At 40.2% G+C, this 22,955-nt stretch overlaps 1 protein-coding gene across 8 annotated transcripts in view; it reads left to right on the forward strand.

Annotated features, from left to right (window-relative positions):
* The window catches only part of TRIM9 (tripartite motif containing 9), a 112,239-nt gene that overhangs the window by 44,866 nt on the left and 44,418 nt on the right, over positions 1-22,955 (forward strand). For all 8 annotated transcript variants that reach the window (XM_012757955.3, XM_076004033.1, XM_076004034.1 and 5 more), the window contains exons 2-3: positions 12,674-12,769; positions 14,963-15,085. In XM_012757955.3, coding sequence (XP_012613409.2) covers positions 12,674-12,769; positions 14,963-15,085 — 219 coding nt within the window. The remainder of the gene's footprint in view (positions 1-12,673; positions 12,770-14,962; positions 15,086-22,955) is intronic.

Here is a 22,955-nt window from a genome sequence, read left to right on the forward strand (position 1 = left end):
CTCCCACTAGCAATGTGTGGGGCTCCAGCTGCTCCGTATCTTCCCCAGAACTCCACACTGCCTGTCCAGGGGGTGTGTAATGGTCTCTCCTTTGTGTGTCCTTTGGTTTTAAAGAAGTCTTCTAATCTCTGTACCAAAGCTGTAGTAGCCTCCTAAGGTCAGAATTAAAATTCAGATCTTGTGATGAACATTTCCTAGTCATTTCTAATGACCCTCTGCCTTTGAAAAAAAATATAGCTTTTCTGAGATAAAGTAAAAGTTCAAATAAGCTGAGATTTCAGGAAAGACATTAACCGATGACCAGAACAGTTAAGTTGGAAAGGACCACTTTAATATCCAAAATATACATCAGTTTAAGCTTCTGACCTAAACAATAGCCACTTACTCATTCTGAAGGGCCCTAAAATCTGCCCCCATCCCCACTTTTAAGAAGTTATTTTAATTCAGTGGCTTATTCCAGACTGATGGGGAAACCTCACCCGTGGTGATTAGCCAGAGGGGCTGTTGAGCCAGCTCAATCAATCTCACAGAATTTCTAGTTTATTAGGAGATCAGGTGCCTTAAATACAAATGGATGAAAAGAGCTGAGTAGCCAATTCTTGTTTCTTAACTCAACCTTAAAATGTGTCCACAAGTTGCAACGGGCTGGGTTCTTTTTATTCTTTGTGGCCATTTCGCTTTTCATCTAAGGCCTCCAGCTCAAAGGGAAAGCAGGAAATATGTATTCTGAATAGATTTACAAAATATAAGGTGAAGCAATCTGGCCATTGCCAAAGGTAGTAAGCATCCAGCTCTCAACTGGCAGCCCTATCAGGTATATTTCGTTTCTATTGCTGCCATGAAAAACCTCCAAAAACTTAGTGACTTAAAACAGCACAGATTTTTATCTTAGAGTTCTGTAGGTCAGAAGTCCAACAAGCAGGGCTGAGTTCCCTTCTGGATGCTCTAGAGAAGAATCCGTTTCCTTGCCCTTTCCAGCTTCCAGAGGCTACCTTGGCTCCTTCCTCCATCTTCAAAGTCAGCAATGTGGTTTCTCTCTGATCCTCCTTTTGTAGTCAGATCTCTGTCTCATTGACTATAACCTAGAAAGGTCCTCAGCTTTTAAGGACTCATGTGATTAAATAGGGCCCACCCAGTCAATCCAGGGTAATCTCTCCATCTCAAGGTCTATAACTGTAATCATATCTGCAAAATCCCTTTTGTTATGTAAGGTGACATATTCACAGGTTCTGGGGATTAGGACATGGACATTTCGTAGGTCATTGTTACTGCATCAGGAAACAGAGTCAATGCCTGGGTAATTGAACCTAGTCACCCTCATTCCACTGGCTAAAGCCCTGCTCTCAGTGAACCTGCTGAGCCTTGAACGTTTATCAATGCTGCTTGATGGTGCAGGTGTGACAAGTGTGGCTTTTATCCCTCCCAAGGTGGCCTGCAGGCTAAGGAATGGATGGTAATGCTGCTGGTTGTATTTGTCATCCAGTAAAGTTTAAAGGAAATATGTACTTTAATCTTAGATACAGGGGTTGCTTAGGTGTGAGCTATTCTTTGATGTTATAAAAAACATTTAAAAAAAAAAAAAAGAGCCAAAGAGACCCTGTATCTTGCCATGCAGTTTATAACTTAATACTGGAATAAAGACACTGTGAAGTTCCTGAAGGTTCAGAACTTATGAACAGTCTGCCAGAGCCATCCTGTATGTAAGCGCTTGAGTGTTTCTAGTGGGAACAATGCTATATAAAGGGTGCTTGGGTTTCCTAGCTAACCCACAGAATCATATAAAAATGCAGTACAGTTTTATAAAGTGGCTTTCGTCATTAATATCTAGATAATTTATAAATTTAGTTTAATTTCCTGTTTGATCCAGGAATTATTTAGCATGGTGTTTCTTAATTTCCAAGAGATAGTAAACATTAAGTAAAGCATTTGAAAGGTTGTAGTAGGGTTGTAGGGAGTCAAAGTTACTTAATTTTGATTTAGTAATGGATAGATCTTGGTTTACATGTGATGAAAAATGGGAAGGTAACAGCTTACAAAATGGAGAAGCATAGCAAAATATCTGAACTAATTGGTGAGTGGGATTAAGCTGTTAAAATAAATGTGATAAATCCATAAAAGTTAAAAAGGAAATAAATTGGTTTATTATAACTAGAAAATATATAAGTAGATGGAATAAAGCCAACTATATTAATTAACATAATAAATGTAGATAGCCCAAATTTCCCTATAAGGGAAAAAACTATAAATTAAGCTAAAAACACATCTAGTTTTAAAATAAAGGATGGGCAAAATTATACCATAAAGAGAGAGAGGGTGGGGAGAAGAGGATACAGTCAGCTCTCCGTATCAGTGAGTTCCACATCTATGTATTCAACCAACTGTGGATTGAAAATATTTGGAAAAAAATTGCACCTGTATTGAACATGTACAGACGTTTTTCATTGTATTATTCCCTAAACAATATGGTATAACAGTTACTAATACTTACATAGCTTTTACATTATGTTAGTTATTATAAGTAATCTAGAGATAATTTAAAGCATATGGGAGGATATGCATAGTTTATACACAAATACTATTAATACACCATTCTATGTCAGGAATTTGAGCATCCATGGATTTTGGTATCTGTAGGAGGTCATGGAACTGATCTGCCATGGATACCAAGGGACTGTTTAATAGTATCAGATAAAGTGGAGTTCAAGCATAGAAGCATATTATCTAATGTTAAAAGGTTTCATGAATGCACAGAGAAGATATAACAAATAACAAAGGGCTAGGCACAGTGGCTCACACATGTAATCCCAGCACCCTGGGAGGCTGAGGCAGGAAGATCACTTGAGGCCAGGAGTTTGAGGTTGCAATGAGCTATGATCCAGCCACTGAACTACACTACAGTCTGGGTGACAGAGTAAGACTCTCTCTCTGTCTCTCTGTCCCCCCCCCCATATATGTGTGTGTGTGTGTGTGTGTCTACACACATATATATACACATACACATATATATATTAAAAAGACAAAGAAATAGATTACATAAAGGAAAACTTCTAGAAATAAGGGAGAACATGATCAAAACACAATTCTTGTGAAAAATGTAATCATTTGCTTATTTGAGAATATAATAGATCAAGTAGACAAATAATAAGCAAGAATATAGTTATCTGATCAACAAGTTCACTTATGTTTATGAATGTATCACAAAGGTTTATATTATGTATATCTCTTTATATTATATATCTCTTCTTATAGAATCCTTCTCTTTATGTCCATTAAGTGTTTACTAGAAACTGTCATGTACATGTATCTGTCCACAAAACAATGGCTCTAAATTCTAAAGAATGGAGATTCTGTGAACCAGAGGCTCTCTGACCATAATCTAGCACTACAAAACCATGACTTTTAACTTCCTCTCCAACAGGCCACTGGAATTTTCCAGATTGTTTTCTAGTTTGGGGTCCTTAAGTCATTCTTGGTAGTAAAGCTGGCCTTCACAACAGTTAGTCATCAGCAATGGGAAAAAACTAATTTGTTTAACAAGCACTTAGGTAACACTGTATGTGCCAGGACCTCTCCTAAGTGCTTTACAAATTATACCAATGACAACTTACACCTTAACTAGGAATAGAGCAATAAGAAGCTTTTGGAAAAAGCTTCCTGCACCCCTTCACTGGTAGTTTTAAAATGTAATTTTTAAAAAAAGAGATTCCATTCTTTGTCTACCAGATTATATAAATACAAATTATAATATTTAGAGTGATGCAAGAAAAAAATCACTCTTACCACCTTCAGTGAGGGTGTAAATTGTACAAGCACTCAGAGGGGCATTTTGGTAACATGGTTTTAAAAACCCTCTAAATTTGAAAGTTTGTTGATTAAGAAATTTCACTTCTGGAAACAGGAATAATCAAGAATGTGTTCAAATATTTACTACATGAATTTTATTTCAGCTCCTTGTAACAAGATGGAATCAAACTATTAATAAACATTCTAAAATAGGAGATTAATTAAATAAATCACAGAGACCTATACAGTGAATTACACTGCAATTTGGCAGTTAATAGCGTGGATTCTGGCCCCAGACTGCCTGTGTTTGAATCCCTTTTCTGCTTCTTAACAGATATGTGACTTTGGACCCACTTAACCCTCCTTGTCCTATTTTATCACCTATAAAAAAATATGAATAATAGTACGCATCTTGCCAGGTTGTAGTAGAAAAAAGATGTGTTAATATGTATAAAGCTTGGCAAGCAATACCTAGCACGTAGAAAGTGTTATCCATGTATTATTAGCTATTAAAGGGGGTAGCAGATGGGAAAATATTTGTAGCATATTAAGTGAAAAGGGCAGATTTCAAGATAGCAATGAATACATAACATGACCCCAATTTTGTTGATATAAATTATATAAAGACATGCATATCTGCATATAAATGTATACAGGATTTCAAAGGATAAATATTAAGAGTTTATTATCAAGGCTATTCATAGTATGTCTCTGCTGAATTGAGGAGTTTTTCTCTTCTTTTTAAAGTCTTTTATTTTCTGATTTTTCTGAAATGGGCATGTTTTGCTTTTGTCTGTTCCCACTATATAGATCTAACTGGAAACTTAGGGTATGAATAAAAAGTCTATCCTGTTTTAGCAGTAATATCTGAGTCTCTGAAAGAGCCCAGTCAAACCATTTCTTTAAGAAAAATATTTCTCTGATTTTTCACTTTATGACATACATTCCTAATAGCATGTTTTTAATTATCTAGTGAAAAATCTTTATTTGTAGAACTGAAATTTTCTATCTAGAGAACTGAAAATTCATGGATCTCAAATATGTTTTATCTTAAAATTATTCCCTGGTAGTATCAGACAAAGGAGAATACTATACCACCTGGAAGAACATGGTAGCCCAAGGTGGACACAAAGGCAAAGACAGCCAGAGGGATCTCTAGAGAAAACAGCTTTCTAGAAAGAACTCAGAGACTGCTGGTTAGTGCCTTCCAATAAAGAGAAGGCATGTGTAAAAAGGAGATCTATTCTGTAGTGCAACTCTGGGATGTAAAATCTAATATTTACACAAAGGCTTAACCTAAGGAAGGCATATTTTTGATCCTCCATTGTGAATACTTGGTAACTGCCTAACAACACACATATCAGGGTTTAGAATATCCACAGAAAGGCATGCTCTCTGACAGAGCCTTGGGCAGAGTGATGGTGACTTCACAGCCTGTATCCCTACCGCTTTATTACAGTTTCATGCCTTCAATCCACAACAATTGCTGCAGGAATTCTTCCACTGCTCCTAGCACTCTAAGTGAAAGCCACAGAGACTTGGCAAATCATTTTTCTCCCAAGAAACTATGAACATTGGGTGAGGCGACAATTTCTTTTGCTGTGCCCTGAGGTGAAAAGCAGCTCTTCTATCTCATTGCAGGAAAAACACCTGCCACATTGTTGTGCATCTCTAGTTTGAGAACTTTGTGTCTCAGGCATAGAAATATCTTAAGTTTTGTGGAAGAAGACTATGCAGTATATCTCTGGTAGCCTAAAATCAACTATGTATTTATACCATAGAAATGGGCAAACACTACCAATAAAAATTTGTTTCTTGTTTTTTATTTTTTCAGAGCCTGTTTATCAGCCTGTTTATCACCACTGATTCATGTGACAAAGAGAAAAAGCAAAAGAGCTAGCAGAGAATCGCAATGCCTCTTTAGGCTAACGGAAGGCATGTGCCCAAGGATGACAGTGGGGCAGGGACACATGCTCCATTATAGGAGGCCCTGCAAGTCACTTGACAAAAATGGGAAGGGCGCAAATAGTTGTGAACAATATTACAATCCACCCCACTGTTTGAATAATTATAATTGACCAAACTCCAAATCGGGACATTTGGTATAACAGCAGTGTTTTATGATTTATGTATATGTATTTTAACATTATTCATATCATAAAAATAATATGGGTTGACTATCTCTTATCTGAAATGCTTGGGACCAGAAGTGTTTCAGATTTTGGAATATTTTTTTGGATTCTGGAATATTTCATTATACTTAACCAGTTGAGCATTTGTAATCTGAAAATCCAAAATGCAAATATTCATTGGAGCGTTTCCTTTGATCATCTTGGCAGTGCTCAATAAGTTTCAGATTTTGGAGCATTTAGGATTTTGGATTGGGGATACTCAGCCTGTACTATTTATTGAATTTTTATAACATGCTAGGCATTGAGTAGAAGAACTTTATATACATGATGTCACATAATCCTCATCATAGTCGTATGGTGCAGGCTCTGTTATCCCCATGTTGCAGACTGGGTTCCCCGGACCCAGACTCTGAGACAGTTGAATAGGGATGGTTAGTTGTTGAGTGCCCTTGGTAAATCCACCTGTAAGGAAGTGAGGCAGCCAGGATTGAACAGAGGTGGAAAGTGACATGCAGTGGCCTCAGTCAATCCTGCTGGGAGTTCTGGAGCTGGAATGGCTCTTCAGGGTTGTCCTGAAATTGAGGCATGGAGGCCCCAGCCATTCCCTGGCCATGGGACACCCCCAGAAGGGGGCATGGCCTTCAGCAAGACAGTTCCGTTTGGCCAAGAGCAATTCCTAGTGTAATCAATGCAGCTGATAATTCCAGCAGCTGGGAAACAGATGCCTAGTCTTTAAGAGAGGATTCTGGGTAGTGTACCACATAGTCACTACAATTAGGTAACATGTCCATGATCACACAGCTAATAAGATGCTAGAATTTAAACCCAAGTTCATCTGACTTTAAAGTCTGTCCTCTTAACTCCAATACCATAGTGGTTCCCGTTGCCCTTTCTATCTGATTCAGTTGCTACAATCTGACAGAATAATGGCATTTCTGATAGATTTTTATGGTTTAAAGAGTGAATGAAACAGCATGTTTTGATTTAAATTGTTATATATATAAAAAAGGAGGTAAATGGCATTATGCTTTAGCTTCTGGTGTAAATGTTTGTGTGCTTGCATGTACAGGTCTAGCAATGAGGAAAAGGAAAGAGGATTATATGTAACAGTGTGTTAGATTAAACATGCATAGAGCCCTTTCTGCCCTCCACACAGCTTGTAAAGTCAGGTTCACAATAAAAATGGTGATATTTATTTAAGATAAGAGAGACGTGCTGGCTCAGGCAGGGACCCTGTACCACTAGTGATGTGCTCCCTCACACAGCCTTCAAGTTAACCTGCCCCTGCCGGAGGGTCAGCTCATTGCCTGGGGAGCGCCCAGCTCTCCCTGGGTCAGAGTCAGTGCTAGCAACTGTCAAAGATAAATACAGATGCTAGTTAAAATGGGAAGGACAGATTTTAATCCGTCCTTTAATATACAATTTAATACGCGATAAGGAAAAAAGCCCAGCCTGCATCAATTGGTACAGAGGCGACTGGGCACTTTAAAGGCAGGGAATAAGGAGAGGGGAGCATGGACTTGGAGTCAGAGAAGTGCAGAATTCCAAAAATCAGGAAGGAGGGATTGGTCTATAGGAAACCCATCTAAATTTGCTAGCTGGTGTTTCTTAAAGTTAACCTCCTGCCTTCCCACAGAGACTAGGAGATAGAGCTTCTATCTTCAGGTGTTGGATGGAATGAACATTAAATTCTTTTGGGAGCCTTGAGTTTTCTCAGGCAGGCATTTTAAAGGGGGATAGGCTCATCTTAGGGATTCAGCCTTGAGCTGTTAGAAGCTGTGTTAGTGTTTATTCAAGTCTTTACAGGCCAAGGCTGAGGCCTAGTCGAGAAGGGGGTACAGAGGAGCCTGGCTAGAGCTTGGTCAAGGAGAGAATCTTTCTCACAAGCTATTAGCAATAAGCAGCAGTTTAATAGACCAGTTCCCTATCCATAAGTCCCCTCTGACACCGGCCTCTGCCCAAGAGCCTCCCCATGCTCCACTGATGAGATGTTTCACACACACACACACACACACACACACAATCACATACACAAAAAGATTCTTACATGCTTACACATACACATTATCACACACACACATACTTTCACATACTCACATGCATATACTTACTCATTCACACTCATACACATACACATACTCACACACACACTCCCTGTCCCTACACTGTGTGTCTCAATTCCCAGGCCCAGCTGCTCATTTTGCAGATCACAACCCTGTATTTTTTGGCTGGGCCTACAGCCACATTGGCATCTCCAGGCAGGCTGGCCTCTCAGAATTTCTGCCATGAGACTATCATGAGCTGGAGTTGGAGTAGATCCAAGATCTTCCACCACCAGAGAAACCAGAGAAGAGATCCCTTCTTGCAGGCTGGAAAGGTGCAGGTAAGAAGAACAGAAATTTTGCCTAGAAGGAGAATCAGGCCCCTTGGGCAGCTCAGCTTGATGGTTCCCAAAGTCCCTAGTCACTTGGTGAGTTCTCATTCTGTTACCTCATTTCCCCACTCAGCCCAAGATCTCACGCCAGGAGTTGAAAAAGCTGGCATTGGACTTCAGGCCAAAGCATCTTCCCCTCTGCCATAAGATTCCTCTCAGACAGGGGTCTTTTTCAAATTCACCAAAAAACTTTACACAAGAAGAAAGAAGTTGAACATTTCTTAGGTTAACTAGTCATGCTATAGTTGACATTATCCAACTGTTAAGTATAATCAAATCCCCTCATAATCAATCATCATCCCCTCATCAGCTCACTTTCTCTGGTTTTACACACTCTCCCTGTGAGTTGTTTTGTGCCTTTCTGCAAGGGCGAGAGAAGAATTCTCTTTCTTTGGGAGGCTGGAGCAAAGAGCATGACTTTGCTCATGGGTTTGTGTTCTGGCTCTTTTGAAAAAGTTTCACACAGGTAGGTGTATCTTTTCTGTGCCTCTGCAAAACAGCAGAGTGATGATTGGGATTAAATAGGATCTACATTGAAAGCACCCATCAGAGTTCCTGGCTCATGAGACATGACCAACATGTTGTAACTATTAGAATTTCTTTTACTTTTTAATTATACAATGTCAGTAATGTAGTGTGACTCAAAAATCAGTATTTCATCAGAAAAACTGTCATTCTCTTGGTTCTGGGTGGCGGGGCAGGGTGGGGGGCTTCCTTCAGAATCCCATTGCATCAGTGGTCACTTTCCTGCTGTGTTTTGTGTTTACCTTGGACCCCGGGAAGGAGGTGGAGTTGGCTTTGGTGCAGAGCTGGGCAGTGCACGGAGAGGCAGTAAGGTCATTTTCTGGGCCATCAAGCCGCCTCATCTGTTATGTACCAATTCTTTGGCTGACCCTTTTGACCCATCCGGTGCCTGTAACTTCAGATCCCAGGCAGCCAGAATGCATCTTTTCATTTGTCCCAGTTTGTCTCCATCCAACATTCGCAGTAAATTGAGGGGAAAATGACAGGTCAATGATATTTACAATGGGGAAAGGAAAGGAGATGCTGTCTTTGGTCTGGGCATGCCCAGAAGCTTAGGCAAAAGCTCTGGCAAGTCAGGGTTGGCCAGGCTGGATTCAATTCCGTTACCTGTTTGCTGAGCGCCAGAAATAGATTCTAAAACATCTGCCACAGTCGCTCCCAGGTCGAGCTCCTGATCTCTCCTAGGGAGGCAAGGGGAGCCGAGGTGAGGGTGGAAGGTGGAGGGGAAAGCCACATAAGGAGGGAAGGAGGAACAGCTTGCCATCTTTCTGGGGGACCTTGGTTATTCCCAGCATGCAAGAACAACTTAAAGGAAGGAGAGCTGTCAGTGCTGGGCGGCTGCATCATTTTCCCATCTCATTCACTTTCAGATCATGACACCTTTTCAATAAATTAGAAAACAAATATCCAAGAAATCTGAATGTCATGGCTTAGGCAGTTTAAACAGCTTTTAGAACCTTACCTTCCTCCTTCTAATGACTGCATGTACAGCCAAAGATTTTGTGCTGAAAACAAACATCACACATTTGCATCTTCAGTGTTCTGGTCATAAATTTACAGGGCTGTTCTGTAGTCCTGAATACAGAACATCTCTGTTAGCACACAGCAGGAATTTAAATGCTTCTGGGAAACAAAATCAATAATAATGTTCTTCTACATTAGATATACCTTATAAATGTGATCAAAAGACTACCTTATAAAAGCAATGTACAGATAAATTTTTACAATAAGAGCACTTTCATGGGATAAATACTTTTTCAGCATGTTTTATTAGCTCCTGCACAATTTCTTCAAGTGGATAAAGCTTAAGAGAAAGGCTTCTAGATATTTATCTTCTAATGCAGTTGTTTATCAAATAACAGAATAATCAGTGGCCAGGTAGAAGGCATTCTTGGTACTGAATGTAGACACAAAGAGAGGAAATCTGGAAATAAATTGATTTTTGCAGTTCACTTACTGCTTTGCCATATAAAATCCTGAATGAAGCCAGCACTCTTTGTCTACTACTGAGTAATTTTTTTTCTAATTATATAGCAGCACCTGATTTTTGACTTACATGATACAGAAACAATTAATTGCAAGGTTTGGAGCACAAGAAATCAGGTAGCTTCACTTCCCTGTAGCCAAAGGAATTTGGCTTCTATATTCAAACCTCTGTGTGGTTACTAAGAATAGGTTATAATAAAAAGAGGAAGAAAACTGTGGATTTCTACTAGCAGATTTTTACTCATTCAGGAAAAAAAAAAAAGATATGAGTTTGAAAGTAACAATGAAAAAAAGCCTCCTTTAAAATGTGTCTCTTATTTTACTGCCTGCTCTTCCAAATGAGACCCTTCCCCCACCCCACCTCCCACCTTTATCCCCTGGGCTCCTGGAAATAGTTCTTGAGGAGAAACTTTTATTCCAAACAATGTTGCAGCTACAACTTGGTCATAAAGAATTGAGTAGGCCTTTTGCAACTGTAGGTTCACTTTGTGCTTTTTCTTACTTAGTTGTGTCTGTCCAGCTTCTTGGAGTCTGAGTACATAAGAGCAACGTACAAGTCATCAAGGATATTCTCCAATAGATGCTGTTCCAGGAATCTGTCCTGTGAATCCCTGCAGTCAGCAGGTGTTTCTGAGCAGGAATGAAGAAAGAGAATGAGTCAATGACAGCCAACATTTGTTAAGCATGCATCATTCACTGTGCACCAGCAGGGTTCTGGGCTTTACGTGTAGTATATCATGCAATGCCCACAACATCCAAGAATAGCATTATTCTTCTTTTATGGATGAGGTAAAACTATTTATTACAAAGGGTTGAGCAGCCAGTAACCGGCAGCATTTATGAATTCAGAATAATTCCCTTAACCACTTACTATTTACTAGCAGGATATTTCACATGGGTTCATGCAGACAAACCTCATAGTAATCCAACTACAAAGCAGTATTATTCTTCCCATTTTTTCCATTGCAGTAAGTCAGACAGAAGTAACTTTCTCAAGGTCACAGTTAGCAAGGGACAGAGCCAGAATCTGAACCCTTTCAAAGCCTGTGTTCTTTCTGCCATCCCACATTGTTTGCACCAAGCATTTGGCATGCATATTTTTGAAGAGTGTCAGTGCTCAACTTTGTATTTAACAGGGCAAATATAAAAGAAAAACATTTACAAGACCAAGAGATATAATTTTAGGATTCCTTCCTTTTACTAAAAGGAAAGGGTAGATGAAGCATTGTGTTGGCAAGAAAGATAATGGACTTTAGTTTCCAAAGAAGACGGTGCGGAAAAGTGAGTCTATCCCTGTCCATGAGGGATGGAAGAGTAAGCCCAGACTGATAGGAGAAGGAGTTTTGTATCAAGTATAATGAAAATGGCTGCAAGCCATGGAAAATTCCAGAACAAGTACTAACAAGAAGCCTTGTTTAGGTGCTGATTCAGCTGCTCAAAGATGCCATCAGAACCCAGGTACCCTCTCTTCCCACCCCTCCACCCATATCCCAAGGGCCTTCTCATGTGAGTCAGAAGATGTCCCATCCATCACAAAGTCAAGGGGACAAAAGGGAAAGGCTGCACCAGGCACCACTGGTCCCATATCAGCAGAAAAGCCAAATCTTCTTCAGACCCCTCTCATCCCCAGCACGTTTCCACTTAGGTCTCATAGATCAGCAATGTGTGCCATGGCCACCCCAGCAGGCAGGGAGGTTGGGACAGCAATGTCTAGCTGGACACCTTATCTCCCCAGCCGAATCACACCCACATGTGGGTGGGGTGGCGTGGAGGTCGGAGAGAGAGGAAACTTTGGTGTAGGAGGCCAGTGTGGAGAGGAGTTAGGGCAGCAGGGCTGTACTTGGGAGAAGCTGGGAAGTGGAATCTAATCCTTCCTTCCTTCATCCTGCTCTCACTCTCTTTATTCTTTCTGCTCCAATCCCAGACCAGTAGCCTTTTGGGCTAAGTAAAGTTGATAATAATCGGATTATCTGACTCACTGTTCTGTTTTGTTAGTCCTTAGGAAATAATAGGTATTAAATAAATTATTAATTAATGAATGAAATGAGGAAATTCTAGGTAAATAACAGCTGGTGAGGGCCTTTGGCTACCCTGGCTAGAAGTTTTCACCACTTCTGGAGCCCAAGGAGTTTGGACACCACTGTTACCAGAATCCATGTGTACAAACGTCAGCTAAATGACCCAACCTCAGACAAGAGGAATCTGAGGAGGCTGATGACTCTCTGGCTTGGGGTCTTGCTGAAAACGACCCTGTGTGGCTTTGTTGCTGCTTCCTGTGATTATAACTCCATGGTTCCTTTCTTTGTCTTTGCAGAGCCAGCTCTCCCAGGCGCTGAACGGACTGTCAGACAGGGCCAAAGAAGCCAAGGAGTTTCTGGTACAACTTCGCAACATGGTCCAGCAGATTCAGGTATTGACATCAGCTGGGTCACAGCAAACCCCGTGGGTTAATGTGTAACTGTGTAGTGGGGGAGTTTGTTTTTTCTCTTATATTTTTATGTGTTGTGGAAAAATTCCTATTTTTTTATGCTGTATCTCTTCTATACGTACAAACATACATACAGATCAACTTCAAACATATCCCTTCTTGAGGGGTTACCTTTGTCAACAAGCTGGAAACGCAGCCTGGTTTTCCAAGTGGAGGTCCTCATTTTCTACTACTAAATATTCAGAAAGAGTCCTATTTCTTTGGAATTCAGGGTCATTATTACAAAGTTTTTAAAACCCTATAGGTTCCCAAAGCACCTTGTGACAAGTATATCTTATTTAATGGTAACAAGTCACGTTTTCTCTTTTTTTTCTTTCTTCCTTCTTTCTTTCCTTCCTTCTTTTACTTTTATCCTTCCTTTCTTCCTTCTTGATTCATAATAATGCTTCTCCTCCACTTAGATACTTAAATATTTTTCAACCATGATCCCGTAGGGATTATAATTTCACATTGCTTCATCTGGACACAATGACCAGCAGGTCAACCAACATTTGAGAGCTCATGAATTCTCCACTATAGCTGAAGGAGAAAAGACATAAACTGCATGAGATGCTAAAGTAATGACCCTCTGTACTATTTGGCATTCTTATGTTTTGAGGTTTGCCTCACAGAAATAACCTTAGCCCTGGCCTACAATAAATTGGCATAAGTTAATATTTAACCCATGTCAAGGCAGAAATGGATTTGTAAATGTAAGCTATCCTTTCAAAGCATTACACACTGATTTCTTTGCCTTTTTTTTTTTTTTTTTTTTTGGCATGCATGCCTATGTTGAAATTTTTGATTCCCTAACAACCTAACCATTTTGTATACTCCCTTCTGTTTTCTGAAGCAAGAGTTTATCAATCAGTCCTTTCTTTGCTTTTGCTGGCATAAAATGTGCAGCCCCAGGCTTGCCTCTGCCCTGGCCTCTTCATCAGAGCAAAGCTTTCTTTCTGCTGCAAATCAGTGACAGAGCCTGTAAGGATAAGGTTCCCCCCCCCCACTGAAATTTACATGTGTAGAAACCATTGCTCAAGCAATAACTAATGCGTACCTTATACGAAGACCTTAAATTTGAGAACAGTTACCAAATACCTATCAGTTGATTATTATATAAAGAGACATAGTTCTTTATGACTTTGGGAATAAATTAAAATTTGATAGGCTAAGTTGTTCCTTCCTTGCCAGCCCCCAAATTTTATAGTTTACTCAATAGGGTGCTGTTTTTTTAAGTGCTGTTAATGCATATATGAGTACTTAGCTTTCATTTGCTGTAAACTACATTTTTTTCAGATTATGGTTTAAGAACCAAAATTATATATGTACCTCATTGAAAGGATTATCTTTAATAAATGTTTATAACTCAGTGAGAGAATTGCTTAAAAGAAATATCTATGGCATGTATAGATTTAAATCAAATAAAAATGTTATAGCCAGCATTTAATTTAAACATCATGAAGAAGCTATAATTAATTTAGTACATAGTTGCCTTTGCCCCACAAGCTGTCGGCTCATGTCTGATTTTTACAGCAGGTTGATGACTGTTAGAAGCATCGATGATTCTTAACTGCCTGCTGGAGTTCACTATTGGCTTTCCTTAATGAAAGGTGCAAATACTTTTGCCCATTATTCTTATATCTTATAAACATCTGTTATCATTGGATTATTGTTTAATATTGAAGACCATTGCCATCCTCTTTCTTCTTTCATATCTTGGATTTACTGATTCCTGTCTCTCATGCCTTGGCAATACCCCACTGCCTCCTGGCTGCCTTTCTGAAGGTCATCTTTCACCATACATACATGTCCCTTGAAAGGATCATGTCCAACTCTACATACTAAAACTTTATTTCATTTAATATAATTTAAATTGTGGAGATGATTCCCTTTTGATAAAAATAAACTTAAATGATAAACATTTATCCTTTTCAATCTAAATTTAAAGCAAAACACTACCACTGTAGAATAAAGTTTATCCAGTTATTTATAAAAATACTAAATGTGCATTGTGGACAGAGTTCCTTTTCATTATTCCCTTCAGCAGGAGGGACACATGCATGGGGGAGCTCTGTTCTCTCTGGCAGCCCAAGACACCCAGCAGCTCACAGCTGAGAAATGTGCTCTATCACACAGGAGAACAGCGTGGAGTTTGAAGCCTGCCTGGTGGCCCAGTGTGACGCCCTCATCGATGCCCTAAACAGAAGGAAAGCCCAGCTGCTAGCCCGTGTCAACAAGGAGCATGAGCACAAGCTGAAGGTGAGTGCTGCATGGTGGGGAAAGCAGAAAGCCAACGAGCCTGGCTCCACTGGCCCTGATGGACAGGCTGGAGGAATTCCCTCCCCTGGGCTAGAGGGGAGGATGCACACAGGTGTGAGTAGCCAGTGGCCTGGCCAGAAAGGAGCCGGCACATCCTTTCATTCACCACTTACTCTTTCATTTACCTAAACAATGTTTGTTGAGTGACTCCTCTGGGCCAGGAACTTCTATGGGTGCAGGAATAATAAATAAATAAAAATCCCTGCCTTCATGGGCTTATATTCTACCAGGAGGGATAAATAGTAAGCAAGATAAGTAGTTTAATTCATTTCATGTTGCTATAACAAAATACCATAGACTGGGTAATTATAAACAATGGAAGTTTACTGGCTTACGATTCTGGAGGCTGTGAAGTCCTGGAACATGGCACTGGCATCTAGTAAGGGCCTTCGTGCTGTGTCGTCCCGTGGTGGAAGGCAGGAGGGCAAGTGACCATGGGAAACAAAGAGGATGGGGGCTGAACTTCATCCTTTTATCAGGATCCTACCCCCACAATGACTAACCCACTCCTGAGATATAGTACTAATCCTGTGAGGGCAGAGCCCCCATGGCCAGATCACCTCTTAAATACTCCTCTTAATACTTTTTCAATGGCAGTTAAATTCCAATGTGCAATTTGGAGGGGATATTCAAACCACAAAAACAAGTAAAATGTGCAATATGTTAGTAAAAAGTGCCAAGAAAAATAAAATTAAAAAGGCAGGAAAAGGGGATGGTGAGTTCGGAGGATGGAGGTTGAAATTTTAGATTGGGTGGCCATACAGAGGCAAAAGTACATTTTTGAATTGGGAAATAGAAAATAAACAAGATTTGTTGTAACTTCTAAAGTGAATTTTACAACTGGACAGCTGTATGAGCTTTTGTCACCACACAGTGGGATCAACTGGCTACAGGCATGCGACCCTCTTGGCGGGGCTGGTCCTCCTAGAGACATCTGATATCCCATCCATCACCCCTCTGGAGCAGGGCCACAAGATGTGAAAGCAGAGTGGGTGGATAAGACCAGTGAGGCAGAAGGGAGTCCAGCAGGGAGCAATCAGCAGAGGTTCACTTCAGGAAGCCTCAGGGTGGCTACCAGTGGGTGGTGGGTGGGTGTTGGCCTGGGATTAGGGTGGAAGGAGCATGATATCTGGCCATAGGCTCAGAATGCTGGGCAGGGGAGCCGGGGGAGGGTGGGACATGGGGGTGACTCGGGAGGAATCCTGCCCTTATGGAGCTTTCAGTTCAGTGTAAGAGACAAGCTACACCCACAAATGACTCCAACAAGGGTAGAGAGCCAGCTTCCAGGATTAAGGTGGCCAATGCCATAGAAGTTGTGAAGAGGGCAAAATTACTCGCAGCTGAAAGGGTAACAGAGCACCTCATAAAAGAGCTGGTGTCCGAATAGCCCAAACTGCCGGAGGTATGTGCTACTGGCCTCTTTGCTTACATTCTTGCCTGCAGGAATCAGCTAAGTTGTCAGGGGAGAAGACAGTGATCAGCACAGTGTGCACTGTGGTCTTGCTCCATCCACTCAGGCCTGAGGACCAATGAATATTTTGTTTTCATCACCTGCTCTAACATGACTAAAAGATTGTCACTATAGCCCTTCAATTTTAGCACCCTTCAGAAACCCAGAACTTTTATTGTTATAGCAGTCCTCAAAATATCACTGGAATCACACAGAGCTGTGTAAAATAAAACTGCAGATTTCTTTGGGAAATGAACTGGACAGCTAGGATCTTCCCTGCTAAATAGTGGAGCAACTATTTAAGTACTTAGACATAAAATTGTAACTTTTTCTTAATGGAAATCTCTTTTTCAAAACATTACAAATGGGCCTGGTGTGATGGTGCATGCCTATAATCCCAGCACTTTGGAAGGCTGAGAAGGGAGGATCTCTTGAGGCCAGGAGTTCAACGTTACAGTGAGCGATGATCACCTATACCACTGCACTCCAGCCTGAGCAACATAGCAAGACCCTGTCTTAAAAAAAAAAAAAAAAAAAAACTGGAAATACTTTCCTGGCAGTTTTAAAACAAAGTGTGGTGGATAGCTTCTGGTAGGTGACTACTGTTGCAACTCCAGGTTTTCTATACCTGGAGAGACAGCAATCAGCAGCAATCAGGGCAGCAATCAGGAGGGAAGAGGGAACCAAAGATTGAGAATGCATCATTTATCCCTATTAAAGATGGCAGAAGGCACGAAAAGCCCACATGCCCTCCTGCTTAGTGCTACCTCTGCAGGACAGGACTGTATGAAAATCAGTTAGGGACTGTGCTGTGGATGCAGATGTATATTGCACAGGAGTGGCCTTAAGGCACCGCCAGGCACCACCATGACCCGTGACTTTGTCCTTTTCCCATCCACCTGCGCTGGCTGGGCTGCCCTGCCAGGGCACGTGGATACGCTGGGGACTGCTGAGCAGAGGCAGCTGCCTGTCCTCACTGCACCCTGCCCAGGCTGGAGTTCCCCGCCCCAGACCTCAAAGGACTGCAGAAAACAGAGACAGGTGGCTGGTTGTCCCCCACGGCAGCAAAGCTGTTCTGTTTTCTGTCCTGAGTGATTTGTTTCTCTGCTGTTTTGAGCTGATTGTGCCTATCACTGCTTCTTAAAATAGCCACCAATGGTGCTGCAGCCATGACCACTGATATGGGCCTCCACGGCTTCCTCTCTCTTCTCTCCCCCTGCCTTTTCCCTCTCTTGTTACTTTCGTTGCTACTGAGATTTATGAGAAAAGACTGGCCTTTCATAGACATCATTTGCCAAGCACAGTACTTCTTTCTGTCTTTGTTGGCTAAGCCATCATTCACTGTCCCGTGGGGATAATCTTATGTTCTTCCGCTTCCCTTTGGCCGAGTTCTCTGGGGGCCTGCTTTTTGCTGACAAAGAGGGGAGTTGTGTGTGCATTTTCCTGGCAACTTCTCTCCTTGAGCAATCCAAAAGGCTGAGGATGCTGGAAAGCAAGTGTGTATTTACACAGTCTTTATAATCTGCTCATGTCCCTCTCTGAAAGCGCTGATTGCTTGAACAGATGTAATAGCTCTGGTTCTGAGGCAAGATGGAGCTGACTGGTGAAGAGCCCAGATTCTGTGTCATAGAGACCAGGGTAAGAGGACACCCTTTATCACTTACTAAGTCTCCAACCTTGGTGAAGTCTGCGGCTCAGTTGATTTCATCTGTGTGTAAAATAAGGCCAGCATGGTTCCTCACGGGACATTGTGAAGTGCTTGTCACAGTCTCAATCTATATGGGCTATTATTGTTGTTGCTATCATTGAGAGAGAATAACAGGAAATATAGTTCCATTCAACACACTGAAGAAGTGTTTCCAGGTACTTGCATTCCGTAATACCAGAGCTCATGGTGTAGGATCAGCCCACACACTAGTGTTATTATCTCTGGATCTGAGAGATTCTTTAGTGGCCTCAGTTTATAATTGAACATCTTATGAAATAGTTCACACAGTTGGGTGAGCTATTTTTAAAAGCTAAGAAAACAGAAAGGCTTTCACACACATGCAGATGTGGTCATATTTTAGGAAAACTGTTTGAAATGTAAATTATAGGTAATACTATTCTGTGGTTTGAAAAAAATGCTAGGAGCCAAATATCTGTTTTAGGGATGTGGTGAACTAAAGCAAATGTCAGCAAGCTACTGGAGGGAAAAAGTGTTTCTGAGCCCCCAAGAAATATTACTAACTCACATCCGGAACTACTTCTGCAATATTCCAGCAATGGGCAGAGTAAACTGGATCCCCAGAGTTTTTTGTCCTTATTTCTACGATGTGTTAACATCCTTCCAAGGTCTTCCTTACCTGAATAAAGCCCTAAAATTTCCTCACTATCTATGATCATCACAGGGAGTTTGTGACAACACCTAATTTAAAATCTGTCATTAGTGAGATCTATGCTTTTCTTCAGAAACTTTTCATTTTCTTTTGGTAAGCCAAAGGAATACCTAGAATTATTTTTGCCTACGTAACATTCAGAATTTGAAGTAATTCTGAAGTCATCTTAAAGGTGTTCTTTCTCTAATGTTTTAGAAAGCATTCATACATTGAATAGTACAAGGTGATATATACCTTCTTGGTTACCTTTCAATTCTAAGGTCCTCTGAAAGAAAAAATGTTACAGTTATTCAAAATGATTCTGGAAAAAATCTAATCTTTAATTTCTGTGTGTGATCGTAAATTTTGCATACCAAGAAATGACTCAGCGAGGATGCTAAGGGATAGTGAAGCTCACTGTGTTGTAGAGCCTCCGTATTTACAGAGAGCCTTCATGTGCCAATTATAATTATCTAGAATGCTTGATTTTGAGTCCTAGTGTACCACTGGGTTTTGTTAGAATCATTACTATTATTTTTATCATTATCTTTATTATTATTTCCCACGTATTGCCTGTTATGATCCCATTATGTTTGCAAAAAATCAATTATAGGGCCATATCCTTAAAAGTACAAATTTATATTGTGAATATTATTGGCTTACAACCTGCTTACTTCAGCTATTTTACCATTGCTTCATAACAGGCAAATAATTTTTTGATTCAGATGAGTGGGAGAGAAAATGAAAAGAAGGAGGGAGGGAGGAAAGAAGGAAGGCAGGAAGGAATTTAAAAATAATTAGATGTGACTTGACTAGCTATAGCCATTACTGGAAAGAAAAAACAACAAATTCTAGCCAGTAACCTGCTCAATCCCAATAAAACTAATGGCAAACAGTGCAATTAGTCCACTACAATGAAGACATTTGGAAAACATAGGCACAGTAGAACAACTTGAAACCTTCAGCTGTCCTCAGCAGAAGTCTGTAGGGGCCAACTCTAATCTCTTAGCCACAATTATAATTGATTACAAGCCTGTAATTAATAAGGAATTCCTTATTAAATGAGAGTTTCATTTAGAAAATTGTGTGGTCCTCTGCTTCCCACCCTGTAGGAGCAAGTCACAGATAGTCTGTATGGGATTGACTGCCCAGGGCCTGTGGAATCACCAGGAAGCTACCATGCACAGCTGGGATTCCTCTATGTTAGAGGCCACATCCTTGAAACCCCACCTACTCACTTTGGCAATAACAATGAAGGGCGGTCTCGGAACTTCTTTAAGGCCCTTTGCCTAAACCCACATGTAGGTGACACTCCTTACCTGCAAAAGGCACCTAACTCATACTTGGAAGTTGGTGGAGTAATCCACCGTACCTACTACACCTCACATCCCGCAAAACACCATATTGCATCACTTTTATTGTGACCCACTATCAGTGGTAAATGTTCTCCTGTGAAGGTGAGACTGCACCAGTAAATATGCTTATCTCCTTCAATGCCTTGTATTTCTTCCCTCATTAACTTCTCATGCAAGGATAAGTATTCTATACACTAAGAGCATGCTTTGCATATTCCATTCAATATTTATTGATAAGGCTGTCGGTGACATTCACACTTCTGGAACAGAAGGTTCACAGCTTTACTGTTAAAATCTCAAGTCTTTCCTCAAAACAGGTGCATGTTTTATTTATTTAATAGGGCTAAATGATCCTTTTCTTGATTAAAAATTCAAAGCTTCAGACATGTCTTGAAATGATTAGTTGTCAATGTAGGTAAGTTAATGACATTAGCACAGAGAGGGTGGTGTCAAGAGAATAAGAAAAATATTTTCCTGAAACCATGTAGCATGGAAAATGGTGGCATGTGAGAAATTTTAAATGTTCTTCTTTAATTTAAATGCCTCTATGTTTCAGTTAATGTAACAACAATATGGTAGATAATATTCTACTTTAGGAAAAAACAGGAGAATTTTTTATTTTACCAGACAAATCTAACAGCCAACACATTGCACCTTTGACTCACACATGAGTCAGTTCAAAGCATCAGTTGGTCATTATGCTTCAGGAGATGATGGGACACATAGAAACAACCGCCCACCCCAACCAAAAGTACCCATAGAGAACAAGTCTTCAGGCTTGCATCTTAAAGGTACAGTCAGCCCTCCATGTCTGTGGGTTCTGCATCCATGAATTATACCAATGATGGATTGAAAATATTTGAGGAAAAAAAGTGTATGTACTAAATATGTACAGACTTTTTCTTGTAATTATTCTCTGAACAATATAATAATTATTTATATAGCATTTACATTTTATTAAGTATTTTAAGTAATCTAGAAATGATTTAAAGTACACAGGAGGATGTAGGTTATATGAAACACCATTTTATATCAGGGACTTCAGAGAGTCTTAGTACCAATCCTCCGTGAATACTGAGTGACAATTGGGCTTGGACCTTAAATAGAAACAAACAAAAAGGGTTAAAGAATTACCTTATGTTTAAGGAAAGTTGTTTTAAATTGTGATGGGAAGGCATATGTGTATATGTGTGTGCGTATACACATATGTACATATATACACACACATATATATACATATATATGTGTGTGTGTATGTGTATATAGAAAGAGAGAGAGAAAGACAGGGTCTTGCTATGTTGCCCAGGCTACAGTACAGTGGCATGATCATAGCTCACTTTAACCTTGAATTCCTGGGCTCAAGTGACCCTCCTAGTTCAGCCTCCCAAAGTGCTGGCATTACAGGGGTGAGCCTCAGGGCCCAACCAATATTTAAGAAAGAATTTTTTTGAAATAGGAGAGAGAGAACGTTATTATTTACTTAGAGTAACAATTCCTTAGTGATATACCTTCAGAACCTATGATGAGAGAATTATGAGAAAAAGTATTTATTAAAAAGAATAAAGAAAAAATTTAAAAGAGCCACATATAAAATGAATGGAGGTAGGGGAAAGGTGTCAAGGTTGGATAAAAATTGAAATTCTCCGTAATTAACCTCAGGTCTTGCCGCTCATTGTGTCCCATGAACTTACTGGAGGAAGGAAATTGGCCTGGTAGCCATGAGAACGTAGTCGTGGACAGGCAGAACAGAATTTTACATTTGTATTGTATACGCTCTCCTGGGTGACTCCACGCTACTGAAAAAGCCTGAGAATTCAAACAGACACAACAGTCACTCAGACTCTCCTTAACAAATGGTGTCAGTGTCATATCCTAATCCAAGAAATGACCTTTATAAATTTGCCACTTAACTAGAACTGTTCAAATGATCAATAGGCACTTGCCATCCAGAACAGATGGTGGCTCTGCTGATAAAATTTTAAAAGCCTCTGAAACTGTGGACTACAGATTAATTCACTGTCCTGTGAGAGCTGGTTTAGGCTTCCATGCAGATGAAAGCAGGAATATTGTTCTCCCAGCCCCTATTCGTGTCATTCCTGCAACTTGCACAGTTCCTAGGAAAAGGAACTCTTAAGTCCAGCCAGCTACAAACATGGTGCCAAGGGGTTCTCTTGTGCATCAGAGCCAAAGCACAGAAATGTGTCACTCAAAGAAAAAACCAATGTGGCCTGGCTTCCTAGGAATTGGTTTACATAAAAAAAAACACAACATAGAAATAAACAATGATAAAAAAGTGGTGTGAAAAACACAAGTCGAAGGAGGTAGCAAATAAGAGAATTGATAAAGACACTCCAGTAATGGGAAAAAATAGTTACACTCTTAAAAGATCTAATTACCTGGCTGATTTCCATAAGGTGAGAAATCTTGCTAAGTTAATTCAGAAACTATAAATCAATTACAACTCACCCAAAATGCTGCTCTGGGAACTCATAGGATAATGTTCAGCAGTGATGTCATCACAGGCTATTGTGATCATTGTGGAAGGGTTGATTAAAATGTAAAAAGATGGACCAAATGAATTATAGTAACAATGGGAGTTGAGAGCCAGGAACTGAGGGATATTGAGTCCTTCCAAGAAACTTGAGTCA

Source organism: Microcebus murinus, chromosome 6 (assembly GCF_040939455.1).
Source record: "Microcebus murinus isolate Inina chromosome 6, M.murinus_Inina_mat1.0, whole genome shotgun sequence".
Classification (NCBI taxonomy): Eukaryota; Metazoa; Chordata; class Mammalia; order Primates; family Cheirogaleidae; genus Microcebus; species Microcebus murinus.